We start from the raw sequence: 20,941 nt of genomic DNA on the forward strand, positions 1-20,941 counted from the left end.
GACGGGTTTGATGCCCAGTCGGTCCAGGAACTTTTCGTAAAGAAAATTTCCTTGACTTATTTGAGCATAGAGTATCTTCGTGCCAACCACGCCGCACGATATACAAATGCAAAATCGTCATTGGCAGAGGAAGGTTTCAGTAATATCTGGGTAAGTGCTCAAAAAACATATAGCTGAGATGCAGACTTTGTCCCAGTTGGGGCGTTATGCCGAGAAAAATAAAAGAAAATGTTTAAAATATCTGTCCGTCATTTTTAATTCTATAGTGGAGTTCTGATCAATCATTTTTTATACTTCTACTATCTTAATATTAATGTCACGGTCGCCATATTGTAGTATTGCAGAATGAACTCGGACCAGTTCAATAGCGTTGTCCAATGATTAGAACAGCGGAGACATGTAGCCATTGTTGAATGTTATCATAACTCAGTGGATGTTTTTGCTAATCCCAGTCGCCAGTTGCCCATTTATTTTTTTCAACTTCTTCTTCTTACTATCAAATTTTCGTGATTTGTGCCAACGTAAGAACAGTAACGACATTCACAATACGCGCGACGTGAGACGAAACATAACACTTATAGTTCTTACAATCGTCAAGATATTAAAAATTACCTTTCGTCGACCGGTTTCGGGCGCGATGTCGCCCATCAACAGGACAATGGTCGGACATTGTCCTGTTGATGGGCGACATCGCGCCCGAAACCGGTCGACGAAAGGTAATTTTTAATATCTTGACGATTGTAAGAACTATAAGTGTTATGTTTCGTCTCACGTCGCGCGTATTGTGAATGTTCTTCTTCTTCTTCTTCTTTATGGCTCTACGTCCCCACTGGGACTTGGCCTGCCTCGCTTCAATTTAGTGTTCTTTGAGCACTTCCACAGTTATTATTTGAAGGGCTTCCTTTGCCTGCCATTGCATGAATTTGCACGATTATGAGGCAAGTATTATGATACACTATGCCCAGGGAGACGAGAAAGTTTTCCCGACCGGAACGGGAATCGAACTCGTTGTCTCCGGACTGGCGATCCATAGCCTTAACCACTAGGCTAACTGGAGACCCCAACTTCACGAATGATTTTGTTATATCGAAAGTACATTTTGAGCCACATTCCCCCTTTCTATAGAAAAGCCCATTTGTCGTCTGTTGTTTTTCGTGACATTGTTATAGCCGTGGCATACAACCGGCACGATACTCCTCTCTTTTCACTGCTGGGCATCAAACGGGGTGCAGCGTGGCCGGAAAGCCGGTCACGTACTCTCTTGAGGTTTTCTAGGTCAAAGGCCACGTATAAAAAATCGTAAATTTTGCGACTTTATGACTTGTGGATGGATATTACAGGTACACGGCGCCCCTCCCAAATCATCGTTCACCTAGTAGGTAATGGCTGATTAACCAACAACGCCGCTTGAATGGATGTTCGACATTGAATAGTGCCACGCTACTAGTGACTCGTGGCGGACGGTGGCTGTACGATGTCATGGCGAAGGACTACCATAATTGATCGTCCTTTTATTGAATGCTTTAGAGAGAGATTTATAGAAGGACCTTTTCAAGGTTTCGTTTGCTACTTTTTTCATTCCATGCTTTGCTTGCTTGATACACAAATAAAATGAGTTAGTCAATTCTTTAAGTGATGCCTAACATTTGAAATAGTTTGCAATTATATCAAGAGGCGCTTTTTGATCAAACATACAGGTCGGACTTGGTTATCCAGGGACGTGAAAATTTGTTTTTACCCTTCTTACACCCATAAGAAGGGTATAAATATCGCTCGAAAAACCGACTTTCGATCCGAGGCCCGGAGGGCCGAGTCTCATATACCAATGAACTCAGCTCGACGAACTGAGCAAATGTCTGTATGTGTGTGTGTGTATGTGTGTATGTGTGTGTGTGTGTGTATGTGCGTTACAAAAAAAAAGTCACGAACGTCTCTCAGCCGTCTGTCAACCGATTTGAGTTCTCTTGGAAGCAAATGAAAGCTACTACATCCTAGTAGAACGCTATTGAATTTTTTTTCGATTGGACGTTTGGTTACCGAGATATCTTTCGAAGAGTACTTATGAGTCATATTTCTAAACTTTTTAAGATTTTTGACCAAGTGTATCATAATAAATATTTCGGCCGTTTGTCAATCGATTTAAGTTCTCTTGGCACCAAATGGAAGCTACAGCATCCTAGTAGATCACCCAGAATTTTTATTTCGATTGGACATTTGGTTACAGAGATATCTTTCGAAGAGTACTTAGGATTTATACAACTAAACTTTTTGAGATTTTTGACCAATTGTATAATAATAAATATCTTAGCCTTCTGTCAACCGATTTCGGTTACCCTGGCACCAAATGAAAGCTACAACATTCTAGTAGAACCCTATACAATTTCATTAGGATTGGACATTTGATTACCGAGATATCTTTCAAAGAGTACTTGGGAGTAATACAGGTTAACTTTTTGAAAGATTTTGGACCAAGGGTACCATAATAAATATCTCAGCCATCTGTCAACCGATTTGGGTTCTCTAAGCACCAAATGAAAGCTACAATATCCTTGTATAAGGCCCTGAAATTTTATTTCGATTCGACATTTGATTACTGAGATATCTTGCGAAGAGTATTTCAATAAATTCTTTCAATAAATTCTTTTTTTATTATTATATTCATTGTTATCTTGCATTAGTGTTTCACCAGTCTATGGGAAATTATTTTTCAATAAATAATGCTGATCTCATACAAAGTGTATTCTAGCAGGTTATTGTTTTCAACAAAATTATAATTAACAAATTACAAATACACAGGAATTTTATGAAAACTAACAATATGTTTGTGGAGCGGACCTGGTGTGGTGGTTAGAACACTTGACTATCACGCCGAGGACCTGGGATCGAATCCCACTCCCGATATACTCACAAAAAGTGGGTTCTTCCTTCGGAAGGGAAGTAAAACGTGGGTCCCGAGTTCTTCTAGGGTTAAAAATCTCGTTAATACAGACAAAAAAACAATATGTTTAATGAAAGCTTTGAATTTATATATTGTGGGAAAAATGCAAGAACCGGACAGCCAAAATAACTAGTTAATACCAAAACTGAATAACTTAGTAGATATGTCATTTTTGTCCTTTTTACACCATAACCATGAATACCAAGTACTTCGGAGCTAATTTATTCGACTGATTAAGAGATATTAGACAAAGTGCATCTCGCTGATTTTCTTATCCATTTGTTAATCAATTCAAGATTATTTGGCAGTTAACAAAAATACAATATTCCAGAATATGAAAGCTATTTTTTTTAACATTTCATATAAGATTCTAGGAGGTGTCTGGCATTTCTGGTAAGTCCATGGTCTGATGCTATTTTGGGAACCAATTCACTAGATGTCAAATCCACAATATTTTCTAGAACTTTTGGTCAATCACACAAAATAAATTTGCTTAATACGCATAATACAACAATATTTTTAATAAGTGTAAGAAGGGTTCTGTTCACCATAGGTGGATTAAATCGGTTTTTTTTTATTATGATACCATACCTGCTGTTCCTTTTGGTGACTTCTTAAGAAGCTCTTTAGGTATTATTCCACAAATTCCATCTTGGAGATTTCTTTCGGAACTTCATCTGTGGACTACTCAAAGAATGCCATCAAGGGATTTCTTCTGAAATTACTGCTCTGTCTGAAAATTACCCCAGAAATTCCATCTAGGGTTTCTTTCAGGAGTTCATTCTTGGAATTTCTCCTGGTATTACATCTGTGCGTTACTCCAGAAATGCTATCTAGTGATTGCTCCAGTAACTCATTCTGAGCATTCCTCCCTTAAATTTTATCATTGATTTCATCTGATGATTTCTCCATGAAGTCTTCTGGGCATTCTGTCATAAGGATTAACTCCAGATGGTCGTTCTATGTTTTTTTCTGCGGATACTTCCACAAATGCCATCTAGGAAGTCCTCCAGGAATTCTTTACGAAATTCTTTTGGGGACTATTCCGGAAATTTCATCTGGAGATTCCTTCAGTGGAGATTCCTCCAGGTACTCCAGGTATCTGTTGATAACTCCAGGATTTCTTTTTGTATATTCCTCCGAGAACGCCTACTGTTGAAAAAATCATATTCATGTATGAATTGTTTCTAGGGATTTCTCCAGGAATTCTTACAGAAGTTCCATAGGTAATTTATAGATTCTTTTCGAATTAATCTTGAGATTAATCCAAGATTATAACCTAGGGATTTTTTTTCAGATAATTTTAGAGGATTTCCACAAGCAACTCTTAGCGAATTTCCTGAAAAAATAAAACTCTTGGGCGATTTCCATAATAAACTCCACAAATAACTCCTGGATGATTTAAAAAAAAAAACTCTCGAAGCATTTTCACAAGGATCTCCTGCAGCATTTCTATATAGAACTTCTGAAGGATTCCCACAAGGAGCTTCTGAAAGATTCCTAGAAGGAACTCCTGGAAGATTTCCAGAATAATCTCTAAGAGGACTACTGGAAAAACTTTTTGAGGATGTTCAGTAGGAACTTCTGGATAATTTGCACAAAAGTAACTTATGGAAGATTTCAAGAAGAAACTTCTACAGGATTTCCAGAAGAAACTTCAGGAATTATCAGTGGGAGATATTGGAAAATTTCTGATGACAGTTCGGTGAAGGAAATCCTGCAGCTCTTGGACAATACTAGAACAATTTTCTGGATAAAAACCAATTGGAAATTCTGCAGGAATCCCAAAAAGAATTCCTGATAGAATTTCAGATTAAACTCATGCAGTAATTCCAGAAGGAACTCTTGGAAGACTCCTAGGAAACTGCTGAAGAAAATCCGGGACGGATCCTAGAAGTACTTGAGGTTTTTTCGGCAGTCTTCGGTGTGCAACCCCAGAAGGATTTCTTTGATAGATTGCTGGAAAGAACTCTTTGAAGAATCTCAGAAGAGTCCCAGGATGAATTTCGGGAGGGAACCCCAGCAGCAACACCTGCCAAATTTTCAGAAGAAATTCATGAAGAAATTTTAGAAAAAAAAACTTTGAAGAATTGCTTTTGGAACTTCTGAAGAAAACCCTGAACGAACTCCTGGTGGAACTTCAGAAGGAATAATTGTGTGAAACTTAGGTATACCTATTGACTGGTTGACATAAAGAGGATCTGAATATTTACATTGCCAGTATATTTTTTTTATTTATGTGTATTAACTTAAAGCAAATTATGTACACAGTATGGTATACATTTAGGCCCACGCACACTAATAAAAACACATTGACACGAATAATCAAGCCTTTTTCGCTGAATAATCGAATCAAATATAATCGAGCCCCCGGATCATAAAACCCTCGAGTCCGACCTGTAACTGGACTTTTGAGAAATCTTGAAAAAGACAGTGAATATTTTCTGATAACCAAATAAGACCAAAGTTTTTTTTTATTATACTGGCCTTAGAAGAACTCCTGTTTAACAGTAATAAAATGCCATCAATAAAAAAAAAAACAAAATATTTGTAGCAATCGTTAAGCGTTTTCATGAGATTCTAATGTTTTCTGGTTTTAATTTAAACTTTCCTCCCCAAACCTTTTTAGTAATATTCTCAGTTTAATTAAAGCAATTACAGAATCTCTAAAAAATAGTTTTATGGGCTGTGTTCCGTCGGAGGAACAGCACAGGACCGGTAGCTCGATGGGAAGGAGGGACACTTAGCCTTCGGAAAGGCTGTGGCTTCCACTGGGGAGGAAAAGGCGGTTTGTACACTAAAAACTACTTAACTTTATTTCACGTCTGTACAGGTCGGTGTTTGAATGAAGACTGTTTTCTTGGTTGCGCGCGCACTCTTTGAAGGATGGGTAGAGACTGTATGGGGGAAGGAAATTTCCTTGCATGCGCTACGCTGTGGTGATGGTGGAATCTTCCGTACATAGGCTATGGTACGATGGTTCGGGCGTCGTCAGCTGCTGGCACATACGGACATGCCGTTCAGGCGTGATTGGTTGGTCGGTCGATCCTCGTGCATGCTCGATCACGTTGTCGCTCGGTCGGTGGGACAGGCACACAAACGATGTGGTGTGTGTAACGATGATAGGGAGGTTGTTAGTGGGGTTGGAGCCGTAAAATACTCGCGGCGACTCGAGGTTAGTTTGGTTGGGGAGATGAGGTCAAAATCAAAATGGTTCTTCGCGTTGGGAGCGAACAGGCTGTGATTGCTAAAGTGCTATTAAGCTATCTATAAAAATTTTAAAGGGTATGAGTGTCATAAGTAATCTCACGCTTCCAAATTCATCCTATTCGAAAACAAACGATTACGGCACAGATTGATTCCGTTCTTTTTGTTTTCAAGCATGCTCACTTCTAACAAAACAAAATAAGAAACAAAACAAACAGCGCTAGGAGTTACATGCCACAAGGGAGCCAATACCCTATTTAATCTCAAAAAATATTTCAAGTGTAAGCAAGACATTCTACTAATCTTTTCCTTTCCATTTTCTCCTTCCATCTTGCAGACACCTCAGGAGAGCTCAACTTTCTGACCCCCAACTCGGCCAAGGACATCCAGCGAGAGTTCACGGCCGGTATCAAGGAACGTTGCAAAATCCCGGTAATCAACTGCCAAGCGGTCACAACCGTGTTGGATCCCGTAACCGGCAATATCAGTACCGTTCTCACGACGACGTCCCCACAGACGGAAACGGCCACCACGGCGGCGGCGGCGGCGGTCGCTAGCAAGAAGCCCAGCTACCTGAATCTGGCCTGCTGCGTGAATGGCTACTCGAATCTGACGACGTACGATTCGAAGCTGCGGCAGGACATCAATAAGTCTCGGGAGGTCTCGCCGAACCGGCCAATTATTGCCACGCTGCACTACAACCGGTCGGAGGGTGGCAATTTCCAGCTGACTGCCCCAACGCTCAGCTACATTAGTATGAACAATACCATCAACAACAATATTAGCAACGGAGGCAAATTCGGCGGAATGGTGAACGGCGCGGGACGGTTCGTGGGTGGAGGCGGCGGTGGCGGTGCTGCCCACGGACAGGATGTGACAGATAATGCCATGTTCAATGGGAACGGGTTCGGGGGTGGTTTGAGGGCCAAAGTGATTTCTTCGCAGTCCCAAATTAGCAGTGTGAAGGAGACCGAGCGCGTGGTTAAAAAGAGCTTTATACAGCAGCGTGTCGAAAAGTTGTACGGTAACGCGGAAGGTGTAGTGATTAATAAGCAAATCTACAATAGCAGCAATGAGAGGAAATATTTAAACAACATTGCCAACGAAAATGTGAGCAAAAACTACACCAATGCGGCGCTGCACATGAATGGGAACGGAAACGTGGCCACCAATGGGGTCGGTAGCCATGGCACTGGAGGCGGTGGTGTGGGTTTTGGCGGCGGGGGCGGTGGCGGAGGAACAAAAGAGAATCTCGACGAAAACAACAAGGAAATAGCCATAGATGATGATCCAGATATGGAAGCGCTCCCAGTGTTGAGGCATTTGAGGCCCGAGTTTCGAGCGCAGCTGCAAATTTTTTCGCCCAAAAAAGTTCCCAAGACTTCGCCGAGCCGGTCTGTTACGACGACGGTTGAGAGCGGCGCGGTCCGACTCAATGGCACCAACAACAATCACATCATCTCCAACGGGGATCTAAGGTAGGATATGATTTGTTTGAATTTGAGTTGTGTGGGGTCGTCTGGTGGATACATTTAGTAGATTTGCAGGTTCCTGAAGAAAATATAAGGGGATTTCGGAGATATTCTGTAACAAAACTCAAGTAAATGCTGGATGCAATCTCGAAGAAACTTTGACGGCATTACGAGAAATTTTGGCGAACAATCCGTACAGACCTGAGTTATTGATTAATTTTGATGTTTGTAGGATTTCAGGTAAATTTCGGTGGAAATACTTGAACATTCTAGTATTATTTTTATTCCTGTTTGCATTCCACAAGAATGTAATGTCAATTCCTCCATGAGATGCTTGTTCATCTATGGCTTTCTTTTGTAATTTCTCCAGAAGTCTGGAATGCCTTCAATAGTCTCTTCTGGGATTCCCCCATTTTTTGTGATTTCTCCAGGAGCTTTCCTCAGTTCACCGGAAAGTCCTCCTGGAGTTTCCCGAGTCTGGAATCCTTCAGAAGTACCACGAGAATTGCTTCGGGAGTTGTTTAAGGAATTCCTTAAAGACTTCCACAGAAATTTATCCATGAATTTTCTGGGAAACTCCATGGTTTCCCTACGAATACCACGGAATTCCTTAGGAAGCATTCCTGCAGTAGAACCCCTTCAGGATTTCTCTACGAATACCTAGGAATTTCTTCTTGATTTAATGCTGAGACATTTAATGGGCAATAATTACATGAATTATCCGAAAATTCCTTCCAGAATTTCTTTGAAGTTTACTCCAAAGGTTTTTTTTTTCAGATGATCTTTGGTGTTCCTCCAGAAGATACGCAAAAATTCCTCCAGGAAATCTTCGGGAATTCCTTCAAGAGATTCTCGAGAATTCCTACAGGAGATCCTCGAGAATTCCTCCATCAGTTCTTCAGGAATACCTGCAGGAGTTTCCAGGCAATTTCTACACAAGTCCCCGAGAGTTTATCTTATGCTTCCAGGAATGAATTGAATTTCTCCAGGATTTTCGGGAATTCCTCCAGGAGATCAAAGGAATTCCTCCTGGAATTTATCGGAAACTACTCCAGAAGATCTTCGGGAAATATTTCTGAAGATCCTTGGAAATTCCTCCGGAAGCTCCTTAGAAACTCCCCCAGGAATCCCTTGGGAATTCCTGCATAAGTTTTCCAAAAAATTTTTCAGGAGTTTACCGAGAATTTTACCAGAAGTTCCTTGGGAATTCCTCCAGGAGTTCCTTTGTAATACCTTCAGGAATTCCTCCAGGAGTTCCCCGGAAATTCCTCTAGGAATTGCTCGGGGATTCTTTCAGGATATCTTTGGGAATTCTTCCAGCAGTTCCTCGAGAATTGTTCCAGTAGATTCGCAGGAATTCCTTCAAGAGTTTCTGAAGAATTCCTTCAGGAGATCTTCAGGAATTCCTCCAAGAGATCCTCGAAAATTTCTCCAGGAGTATCTCGGCAATTCCTCAGGAATTCTTCCAGGAGTTCCTCAGAAATTCCTCCCGGAGTTTCTCAGGAATTCCTCCGGGAGATCCTTGGTGATCCTCCAGGGAGTTTGCGAGAATTCCTCTAGGAGATCTGCTGCAATTCCTACAGGAGTTCCGCGGGAATTCTTCCAGGGGCTCCTGGGGAGTTCTTCCAGGAGCTCCTCGGGAATTTCTCCAGGAGTGCTTCTGGAACTCCTCCAGGAGTTCATCTGTAATACCAGCAGGAATTCATCGGGAATCCTTCCAGGAACTCCTTAAAAAGTTTCTCGGGAATACCTCCAGAAGTTCCTCGGAAGTTCCTCCAGCAGCTCCTCGAGAATTTCCTCTGGAGTTTCCCGAGAATGCTTTTAGGAGTTTCCCGAAAATTCCTTCAGTAATTCCTCGGAAATACTGCCTTGAGTATCTCGAGAATTCTGCCAGGAGTTCCTCGGAAATTTTGCTAAGAGTTCCTCGGAAATGCTACCAGGAGTTCCTTGAAAATTTCTATAGGCGTTTGTCAGGAATGGATCAATGAAGCAAGCTTTTTTAGCATTCACCGTATGTAAACAAAGGCGCCATCGTATAAGGACATTAGACTTGTGACAGCGGTGGAAGTATGTCCAACACACAAGACTATGGTGGCGCTATCTGTCCGTTCCATAGCGGCTGTTTTAGTTATTTTAGTGATCTATTCTTCTAGGACTTCATCGATAATTCCTCCGGTATATCCTAGAAAATTCCTGCAGGAATTCTTTCAGGAAATTCTTTTAGAAAATTCTCGGGAATTCCTCCAAGGGAATGAATCCCGGGGATCGCGTGTAAAATTATCAAGAACTCCTGGAAGAATTCCCGAGGAACTCTTGATTGGTTTATCGAGAAAATCCAACTAAACATGTTATAGAAAAGGTAAATTTTGATAAGTTATTAATAACAAATTATGATATAAAAGCAGGCTATGTGATTCTGTTGTTATGAATTTGATTTTCTCCTTTGATCGGGTCACCTTGAACATGCCTGAAGGGAAACTTGTTTTGGTAGGTAAAGTTTATATTCAGTATATGTGTGTTGATCCGAGGGTGGTGTGTTCCGGCCTCCTAGAGTCTTTTCTCAAATTAGTCAAGGAATTCCTTCCGAAGATGCTTTGGGATAAATTTCCGAGGCAAAATCGGCCGCACTTTAGAAATTCCTTTCAAAGATCCTCCGGGAATTTTTTCTTCCGAAGTTCTCCCAAAAAAATTACCGTAGTTCCAGTGCGAACTTCTTTTGGTGGTTCTATGGATGGCCTTCTTAGGGACTTGCGGAGTAGTTATTCGTGAAATTCTTGGAGAAATCTCAGATCGATTTTTTTTAATCCCTGGTGAAGCTCCTGGAGGAATTCCTCTTGACGAAACCATAAGTGACGCTCCTGGAGAAATTCCAGGTGTAACTCCAGGAGATATCGTTAATCTGCTGGAACTTCTGAGGAGCTCTTATAAAGGAATTCCCGGAGGAACTCCAAATGGAATTGCTTTAGGGACTTTAGAGGAATTACCGGAGGAATCCTCGGAGGAAACTTCTGGCATATCCAGTGTGACTTTGAGAAAAGCTTCTAGAGCAACTCGTAGAGGAATTGCTTGAGGAACTTCTTGAGAAGATCCCGGTGAATCTCTTAGAGGTCGAATGTCGAAGATATTCATTAAGGAATTCCCGGAGATACTCCTAGAGGAATTCCCGGAGATACTCCTAGAGGAATTCCCAGATGAACTCTTGAAGAAATTTACGGAAGAGCTTCTAGAGGAATTACCGGATAAACTCCTAGAAGAAATCCCGGGAGAACTTTCAGAGGAATTTCCGCTGAAACTCCAAGAGGAATATCCAGGAAATTCTGGGGAATTCCTTCAAGAGATCCTGGGGAATTCCTACCGGTGATCTTCGGGTATTCCTTCATTCGTTCTTCGGGAATACCTGCAAGTGTTTCCAGGCGATTTCTACAGGAGTCCCGGGAGTTTATCTTGAAGCTCCCAGGAATGAATTGAATTTCTCCACGATTTCCAGGAATTCCTCCAGAACATCCAAGGGAAATCCTCCAGGAATTCTTTGGGAACTGCTCCAGAAGACCTTCTGGAAATATTCCTGAACATCCTTGGAAAATCCTCCAGAAGTTTCTTGGAAACTCCCCCAGAAGTTCTTCGGGAATTCCTGCATATGTTTTTCGAGAATTTCTTCAGGAGTTTTCCGAGAATTTCACCAGGAGTTCCTCGAGAATTCATTTTTTCAGGAATTCTTCCAGGTGTTCCCCGGAAATTGCTCTAGAAATTACTCGGGAATTCTTCCAGGAGATCCTCGGGAATTCTTCCAGCAGTCCTCGAAGATTCGCAGGAATTCCTCCAAGAGTTTCTGAAGAATTACTCCAGGAGATCTTCGGGAATACCTCAGGAATTCCTCCAGGAGTTCCTCGGAAATTCCTCTCGGAGTTTCTCAGGAATTCATCCGGGAGATCCTTGGCAAAAGGAATTTGCGAGAATTCATTTAGGAGATACTCGGCAGTTCCTACAGGAGTTTCGCGGGAATTCTTTCAGGAGCTCCTAGGGAGTTTCTCCAGGAGTTCCTCGGGAATTTCTCCAGGAGTTCTTCCGTAATTCCTCCAGGAGTTGATCTGTAATAACAGCAGGAATTCATCGGGAATCCCTCCAGGAACTCCTTAAAGAGTTTCTCGGGAATATCTCCAGAAGTTGCTCGGGAGTTCCTTCAGCATTCTTCCTGGAGTTCTTCGGGAATTCCTCCAGGGATTTCGCGAAAATTCCTCCAAAAGATCATCGGCAATTCCTCCAGAAGATCCTCGGGAAATCCTCCAGGAGTTTCTCAGGAAGTCCTCCAGCAGTTCATAGGGCATTCATCCATAAGTTTCCCGCGAATTCCTTCAGGAGTTCCCCGATAATTCCTTCAGGAGTTCCTCGGATATACTGCCATGAGTATCTCGAGAATTCTGCCTGGAGTTCTTTGGAAATTCTGCCAAGAGTTCCTCGGAAATGCTGCCAGGAGTTCCTCGAAAATTCCTACAGGCATTTGTCGGAATGCATCATTGAAGTAAGCTTTTCTAGCATTCACCGTATATAAACAAAGGCGCCACCGTATGAGGACATTATTATTATTATTATTTATCTTTATTAAAGAGATTTTCAGCCGGCGGCTGGTTCATCTCTGTATAAGGACATTAGAATTGTGACAGCGTTGGAAGAATGTCCAATACACAAGGCTACGGTTGCGCTATCTGTACGTTCCATAGCGGCTGTTTTAGCTATTTTAGTGATCCATTCCTCTAGGGCTTCATCGAGAATTCCTCTTGATCTTCGAAAATTTCTCCAGGAGTTTTTCAGGAATTCTTTCTGGAAATTCCTCCAGAAAATTCTCGAGAATTGCTCCAGCATTTCTCCAGATGAACTCCCGACTCCAGGGGAATGAATCCCGGAAAACTCGTGTAAAAATTATCGAGAACTGGAAGAATTCCCGAGGAACTCTTGGTGGGATTTCCGAGAAAATCCTGAAGAAATTCCAGAGTAATTCTTGGAGTCACTCCCGTGGAACTCCTGGAGTATTTCCCAAGGAATTCATGAATAAATTCCCGAGGAACTAAGGAGTGTATCGGAAATTAACTATATATGTTCAAAACATCCTAAAAAATAATTTATTCGAGTTATAAATAATTTTATTTTTAGAGGTATTATATAAATCCTCAGAAAAAGGAATGGCACTTTTGCTTTTGTAAAAATAATTATTTTACATGGACATCAATCTCAAAGTTTAAACGCATGATCTTGAAATTTTGGACACCTCTTAAAAATTTGAAATTGCGGAAAAAATGGAATTTTTTTTTGAGTTTTTAAAATATTTTAGCGCAAATATATTCTTTCCCAGATTGCTCATAATATAGGTAAAAAAATATTTTCAAGAAAAAATTCGAATTTATTTTAGCGCAATTCTTAAAAATGAAAAAAGGTCATTTTTCAGGGACCCCATTTTTTTATGCTCATTCAAAGCACGATTACGCAAATAAAAAATAGATCAAATTGATAATTCAATTTTTTTTTAATTGGAAATGTTTTTAAACTTAACGACGAGGTAGCTTTAGTAGAGAACGGAATTGTATAACCTTTGAAGATATTTAAAACAGACTTTCAAAGTTCGACGAAAAATTAGTGTTTTTTTTAGGATAGGCCATTTTTTAAATATTGAGGGTTTTTCGATCATAAATATTTGTTTTTAAGTTGGTGTTCGATGATATGTTATGTGTACATAACTGCTACCAATAAATAATATTTTTTGGATTTTTCGCCGTACAAGTTTTATTCGCTACAGGTTAATGAAACGCTGAAAAATCTTTAAAAAACAACAATTTGTCCAAAACTTTAATTTTTGAGATGTATTCATTCTTCAATATTTTCAATAATGCTAAACATTTTTCAAATTTTTTCAGGCTGTTCTAAACTTGACTATATTGTGAAGATTTGATAGAAGAACCGAAATGATAAGACCAAACATGCTTCGAGATAGAGCATCCTGAATGTTTATAGTTAATTTCCGATACACTCCTTATTGGAGCGATTCTCGAAGAACTCCTGGAAGAATTCTCGAGGATCTCTTGGAGGAATTCCCAAGAAAATCCTAAAGGAATTTCCGAGGAACTGCTGAAGGAATGCTGGGGAAGCTCCTGGGGAATTCCCGAAAAACTCTAGGAGGAATTCACGAGGAAGAGATTTCCGAGGAATTCTAGGAAGTATTTTCGAGGAACTCCTGGAGGAATGCCGAGGGATGCATGGAGAAATTTTCTAGGAACTGCATGAGGAATTCCAGAGAATCTCTTGAAGAGATTTCCGAGGAACTCTAGGAAGAATTTTTGAAGAACTCGAGGAAAAACTCATGCAGAAATTACGCGAGGAACTCCTGGAAAAATTGCCGAGGATCTCCTGGAGGAATTCCCGTGGAACTACTGGAGAAATTCCCGAGGAACTACAGGAGGAATTCCCGAAGTACTCCAGGAGGAATTTCCAAGGAACTCCTGGAGGAATGCCCGTAGAACTCCTAGAGTTATTTCGAGAAATACAAGGAGGAATTTCCTAGGAACTCCTGGAGAAATTCCAAAAGATCTCTGTGCAATTTCCGAGCAACTCCTGAAGAAATTCTCGGTAAACTTCTGGAGGAGTTTGCGAGGAACTCCTGGAAAAATTTCCCAGGTACTTCTGGAGGAATTTACGTGGAGCTCCTTGAGGAATTCCTGGGGAATTTCTGGAAGAGTGCCCGAGAAAGTCCAGGATGAATTCCCAAGGAACTTCTGAAGGATTTCCCGAAGAACTCCTGAATAAATCCTCGAACTGAAGAAATCCTCGAACTCCTGGATGTGTTCACGATGAATTCCCAAAGGAATTCCCGAGGAACTTCAGAAGCAATTCTCGAGGAGCCCCTGGAGGAATTCTCGAAGAACTCCTGGAGGAATTGCCGAGGAACCCCTTAAGGAATTCCCGAGAAATTTCTGCAGGAATTCCCGAGGTAGTCCAGGAGGAATTCCCGAGGATTTCCCGTAAAAGTCCTACAGGAGTTCTAGAGGAACTCCTGGAGGAATTCCCGAGGAACTACTAGAAGAATATGTGAGGATCTCCAGGAGGAATGCCCAAGGAACTCCTGGAGGAATGCTCGAGGAACTCCTGAAAAACCTGAAAAAAATCCGGTTGAACTTCTAGAGGAATACTGGAGAAATCTCAACAGGCGCTGGAATGATCGGGCTTGGTCATCATGTGTAGTGTATGCTTCCTGGATCAGAATATTCAAACCGAATGTCACCAGAAATCCTCCTCCGCCACTCGCAGACTATGCAGATCTAGGGATCGGATTCACCTTGAACATGCCTGGATGGAAACTTGTTTTGCGGACTCGCGAGCAGAGACACTTGCGCGAAACCCGCGTCATGGAAAAATAATCTCCTTCCAAAAGAAAGTTCTCACAAACAACTGCAAAATTAAGTCCTTGATTTACAGAATACTCCCAATAGATGGGGTCGAAGAGCCCGCCTTCAATCCACGAAATTTTATTGCGGATTTTTAGAAAAATTTTCACTCTGCATTAACCGCCGAGTTCTACCGCAGCTGTCAAAGTCCTACCGCAGCCATGAAAATCATCCTATCATTGAAACTGAAGGCCAAATCAAGTATGCTTGCAAGATGAATTGCACTGAAAACCAACAACAAACTATGATCTTCGGCGTCTTATCCAAGGCTATCCAAGTCATCGCTAAGGTAGATCGATGATACCTCAGTAAAAATCAGTAGATTGACCGTAAAACGGAAAGTTTTCTCTCAATTAGCAATAACAACAAAGAGTGGATAGTTCCAGGCTCCTGTCCAAATCGTTTCAATATATGATTTCTTAATCCCTTTCTTAATATATGATATGATATGTGTGATTGTTTATTATATGATAGAACATTCTTACCTTTTTCTCATCTGAAAACTAAAAGGTTATGATCATATTTGGTAAGCATTCATACAAAAAAAAAATACCTGAATCCGCCTCAAATAAAATGGTAATAATCAGTAAAAATTCAAATGTAACACATACATAAAAAGTACACCAAACTAAGATCTTGACAAGTACATAACTGTCTGATTACTTTAGACAGAAAAGTATGTAGCAAGATCTAAATGGAGGAGAACGTACCTCTGAAGCCAACCTACTGATACCATTGTTAGGTGATCTACCCACGTTACGGGATGCTGGAGGAGCTCTTATAGAGGAATTCCCGGAGGAACTTCAAATAGAATTGCTGGAGGGACTTCAGAGGAATAACCGGAGGAATTCTTGGAGGTAACTCCTGGCATATCCAGTGTGACTTCAAGAAAAGCTTCTAGAGCAACTCGTAGAGGAATTGCCTGAGGAACTTCTTGAGGAGATCCCGGTGAAACTTTTAGAGGTGTTGCCGAAGATATTTATTAAGGAATTCCTGGAGATACTCCTAGAGGATTTTCTGGAGGTACGCCTAGATGAACTCTTGAAAAAATTTTCGGAAGAGCTTCTAGAGGAATTACCGGATAAACTCCTAGAAGAATTCCCGGGAGAACTTTCAGAGGAATTTCCGCTGAAACTCCAAGAGGAATCCGATAAAAATCGTTGAGGAATTCCCGGAGGAACTCGAATCAAATTCTCGGAGGAGCTCCTATAAAAATTCCTGGAGGAAATCCTACAGAAATTCACACAGTAATTTCTGGGTTTCCGAAAATACCCCTTTTGGAATTCCAGAAGGAACTTCCGCTGAAACTCCAAGAGGAATATCTGATTAAAATCGTTAAGGAATTACTGGAGGAACTCGAATTAAATTCTCCGAGGAACTCCTATAGAAACTCCTGGAGGAAATGCTACAGAAACTCACGCAGTAATTTCTAGGTTTTCCTTGTGGAATTCCATGAGTAACTCGTAGAGATATTGTCGAAGGTACTCCTCTTGAAATTCCAGAAAGAACTCCGAACAGACCTTTCGGATGAATTGCTAGAAGAATATCCAGTAGACCTGCTAGAGGAATTTCCAAAGAATTCGTAAAGGAATTCCCGTAGCAACTCGTAGAGAAAGTCTCAAAGGTACTCCTAGAGGAATTGCCGGATGAACTCCTAAAAGAGTTCTCGGGAAGAACTTCTGAAGGAATTCGCGGAGAAACTCCTAGGGCAATTCCCGGAGGAACTCATAGAGGAATTTCCGAAGGAAATCCCAGAGAAATCCCTGGAGGAACTCCAAAAGAAATTTCTAGGAGAATTCCTGGAAAAAGTACATTGGGCACCACTAGAGAAATTCCTGGATTAACTCCTAAAGGAATTTCCAGAAGAGCTCGTATGGAAACTCCCGGTATCTCCAGAGGAACTTGTTGAATAATTCCATGAGGATATCGTAGAGATGTAGAGATATTCCTGGAGCAACTTTTTGTGGAATTCCGGAAGTAATTCATGATGGATTCCCGGAGACACCTCTATAGGAATTCCTGGAGGAACTCTCATATAAATTCCTGGGAGAACTCCCAAAAGAACACCCGGAGTAACTCCTAGAGAAAATTGCTGCAGAAACTAGTGGACCAGTGGAACTTTTATAGGAATGCCTAGAGAAACTCCTAGAATAATTCTCGTAGAAAGTTTTCGGAATTCCCCAATGACCATCCGGATGAATCCCGAGCGGAATTTTCAGCGAAACTGTTGAAGAATCCTCATAAGAGCTGCTGGAGATGAACACGACAAGCACATATTTTTACAATCGGTGCGTCTAGGTTTTCTTCGGAATTCCTAGATACGGCACCTAACCAAATATCGGACGAAAAAAGGTAGATCTGTGCGTAATAGTTGCTGAAAATAATGCTCAAGGAATGCTTTGGGTTTTAAAAAAAAAAGATTTTTTTTGTTTGCAAACTCTATGGTTTTGAGAGCTTAAATCAGCATAAAATCTACCTACTTAAAAATCAAACAATTATGTATGCCGATATAGATAGCAACAGACCAAAATAGGCGACTGACGAAAACTTATGCTGTGGAATTCAATTCACCAAGCCTTTGACTTTTCTTTACATCTATCCCCATTCTAACAGATTTTCTTACTCTAATCTCGCTACCTTTCAGTCACCATCATCACCATCACTCGCATTTCGCCAATGGCAAAGTCACATCGAACGGAACGAGCACGTCGCTGTCGTCTGCCTCGTCGGTTCTCACATCGTCGTCCTCGTCTTCGGTGGTATCAGAATCAAAGAGCATCATCAGCTCAACTACAGTGACGGCCACCAAAACCGCACCCACTAGTGAATCTCGGTTCGAGCCGTCATTATCAGCGGCGGTGACCATTTCGGCGGAATCTGTGACGAAGGCGTCCGCTATCAGTAGTGACGCAACAGCTGCTCACGATAATAGAAGAGCCACCACACAAGAATCTCGCTCTGCGATCACGACGAAACCAACGACGACGAGTACCGCGGCAGTAGTATTCGAGCAACGACCAGCAGTCGAACATCAACAGCAGCAGCCGCAGCCACCCAGTGATTTAGTAGAACAAAAGATGAAACTCGCTGAACCGACGACGATGGTGGTCAACGGAGGTGATGGTGGCGATTGTGGTGCCGTGCCCATAGTGCTGCGGAACGGAACCAGCAGGAAGAATGGCCATCATCACGACGACGACGACAAGGAGAACGTGACGGCCACGGCGGCGGCGGCGGCGCAGATTAAAGATGGAAACTACTTCCTGCAGGTGCTCAAAAACGAACAGAATCGGCTACTCACAATGGCAGCCGATATCGAGAGGGACGTTGAACAGTTGAAGGTAAGTCGGTCGGTGGATGCACGCCGCACACGTACTGCGGGGTGGGCAGATGATAATGCACGCGAGACCACTTTGTCGTCGGTGCTTGCTATCAGGCTCTCGGATTAATTGGATTGGATTTTGGATGGTGATGATTCATTGGTTTATTTGTATTTTTTTCTGTGCGTTTTAGGCTGATGGCGGAGAGATCAGTGAGGAAGTGGCCGGTTACGTGCTGGTGGCCGCAGGCAAGGCACGGCTTCTATGTTCCCAGAAGATGAAACAGTTCGAAGGTAAGTGTTGGATTGGGTATTGTTTTCGTGTGCTGTTGGGTGATACAAAAGTGTGATCGGTGCAAAGTTTATTGTTTATGCGTGGCTTGGGGAGATATATACGAAATGCGGAATAGTTATTTTGTTTGTGAACTTTGCAGTATTTTGGGTTTTAAAGTCTTTATTTTGCATAATGGGCGAATCACAGGGCTAGTAACGAGTCACTGTATGTTTATTTTTTACATGTATCTTATGTAAGAAATACAAAGAGAAGAGATTTGTTGGACAAAAGAGGCACAAAACAAGTAAACATAGAAAGCGTGACGATGTATCGTGCTTTATCTGAACTGGTAACCGAAAATGACAATGATCTAGAAAATTGTTGTTGCGTGCTTTTCAGCTCGTGATTAATCGATTATTACTAATCCAAAATTGAAACTGTTTGATGATAGATACACTAAATCTGGAAAAATCTGGAAACCGGCAATACTCAGAGAATTTTATTTAACAGGGAAAAATCTGGAATACTCAGGGAATATCTTGAGTACTCAGGGAAGGAATCTGGTTAACCATCGAACACAAGGAGGGCTCCTAGATCTCCGACAAGTCAACGATTGCGATAAGATGCTACAAATTCCACGTGGACGTGAATGTACCTGGAAGTAAAAATCCATCGAGAAATTCCAATACAAGGTTTCTCCACAAATTCCATCAGGGTTTCTGTCTGCAACATTTTTAGAAATATCTCCTGGAATGCCTCCCAGGATTTTCACACCATTTTTCTTGGTTTTCCTTTTTGAATTTTAACCGGATAGGCATACTTCCGGACTCCTTCCAGCATTTTTTTTTTCAGGATTCCGACCGATTTCTCCTGGACTTTTCACGGCAATGCTACAGAAATTATTCCCGGTATTGCTCCCAGAGCCCCTCGTGGGATTTCCTCCAGAGTTCCCGCTGAGTTTTGCTCATAGAAATTTTCGTAGGATTTCTACCATAGTCAGACGGGCTTGGTGGTCTAGTGGCTACCGCTTCTGATTCATATGCAGAAGGTCCTGGGTTCAATCCCTGGCCCGTCCCTTTCCTCCTACTTTGTATCTTTCTATATATACTTTCTCGCTCCTCTCTACATATACAACTTATGTATATTCACATGTTCATAGCCATCGCTAGAACAGAAACGGGTTTAACAAGCCGTTTCCCTTCCTTCAAAAATTTCACAGCACAGTGTCTCAATCCTACAAGTTATGCAATCAAGCGAACTGTGCCGCACATCTTCAGAATAATAAAAATACACAACTCTATCACCTTACCCTGGTATCCACAAACCAATGTGTGAACCTTCTGCCAACTAAGTCCCACCAACACTCCGACATCCGCATGAATTTGTGCTGACGCAGAGGTATATTCGGTCAGATGTGGATACAAACGATTGCAATCATCACTTCCTTCCCCTTCCCCACATTGACCAGCATCCTGACGTAGCAGGCGCCATTGTCGCCCAAAAATAGAAGATCACCAACGCTCACACACTGAAGATGCCTGCTAGTCCCCGGTAGATAATCTCATTGGTTCCTTGTGTGAGTGTAGCTGGTCTGGCGATACTGGAGTAGCATCTACGGGCGGTCAATCAAGCTCAAGCAAGCTCAAGCTCAGAAATTTTCGTAGGATTTCTACCATAGTTTATTTCGAATTCGTTTGAATTTCTATAGGGATAAATCGTAGAAGTTGTCGTGATTTTTTTTCTAGAATTTCTCTAAAGAATTCCTCTTGGAGATTTAACGCGATTCCTTCCGGTGTTTCTCTTGGAACTTCCCCAGGAAATCTTCCAAGATTTTTTTTTCAGAGTTGCTGCAGGAGTTATTTCTGAGATTTCCATTAGAGTTCCTCCGAAGATTTCCTAGGGAGTTTTTCTCGAATTTGCTGCAGAGTTTCTCCCGAGATTTTTCCGTAGTTTTTCCTGCAATTTCTTCAAAAAAAAAGTCTGTCAGAATTCTTCTAGAGTTCTTTCCTGGTTTTCTTGAGGAGCTTCAGCTGAAAAAAAAAACTTAACCCTCGAGCAGTCGCGTCTTTGACTACCTGCAGTGACGCCGCGCTCACGCTGTGTAGTCAAAGCGGCACAGTTCACTTGATTGCATAACTTGTAGGCGTTATATGATAGCACAGACAAACAGACGTAACTCTTAGAGGAAATTCAGCTAGAACTTTTGCCCGGTGTCTTTCTCATGAGCACACTGCCACCTGTTGGTAGAACCGCGCATAACACTATCGGCCATGATGGATTTCGATTTGACATTTGTCTAAC

At 41.6% G+C, this 20,941-nt stretch overlaps 1 protein-coding gene across 2 annotated transcripts in view; it reads left to right on the forward strand.

Annotated features, from left to right (window-relative positions):
* LOC115258883 (serine-rich adhesin for platelets) overlaps positions 1-20,941 on the forward strand; it is an 84,892-nt gene that overhangs the window by 42,127 nt on the left and 21,824 nt on the right. For both annotated transcript variants that reach the window (XM_029859323.2, XM_029859324.2), the window contains exons 2-4: positions 6,483-7,623; positions 17,692-18,388; positions 18,561-18,660. In XM_029859323.2, coding sequence (XP_029715183.2) covers positions 6,483-7,623; positions 17,692-18,388; positions 18,561-18,660 — 1,938 coding nt within the window. The remainder of the gene's footprint in view (positions 1-6,482; positions 7,624-17,691; positions 18,389-18,560; positions 18,661-20,941) is intronic.

Source organism: Aedes albopictus, chromosome 2, assembly GCF_035046485.1.
Source record: "Aedes albopictus strain Foshan chromosome 2, AalbF5, whole genome shotgun sequence".
NCBI classification, from domain to species: Eukaryota; Metazoa; Arthropoda; class Insecta; order Diptera; family Culicidae; genus Aedes; species Aedes albopictus.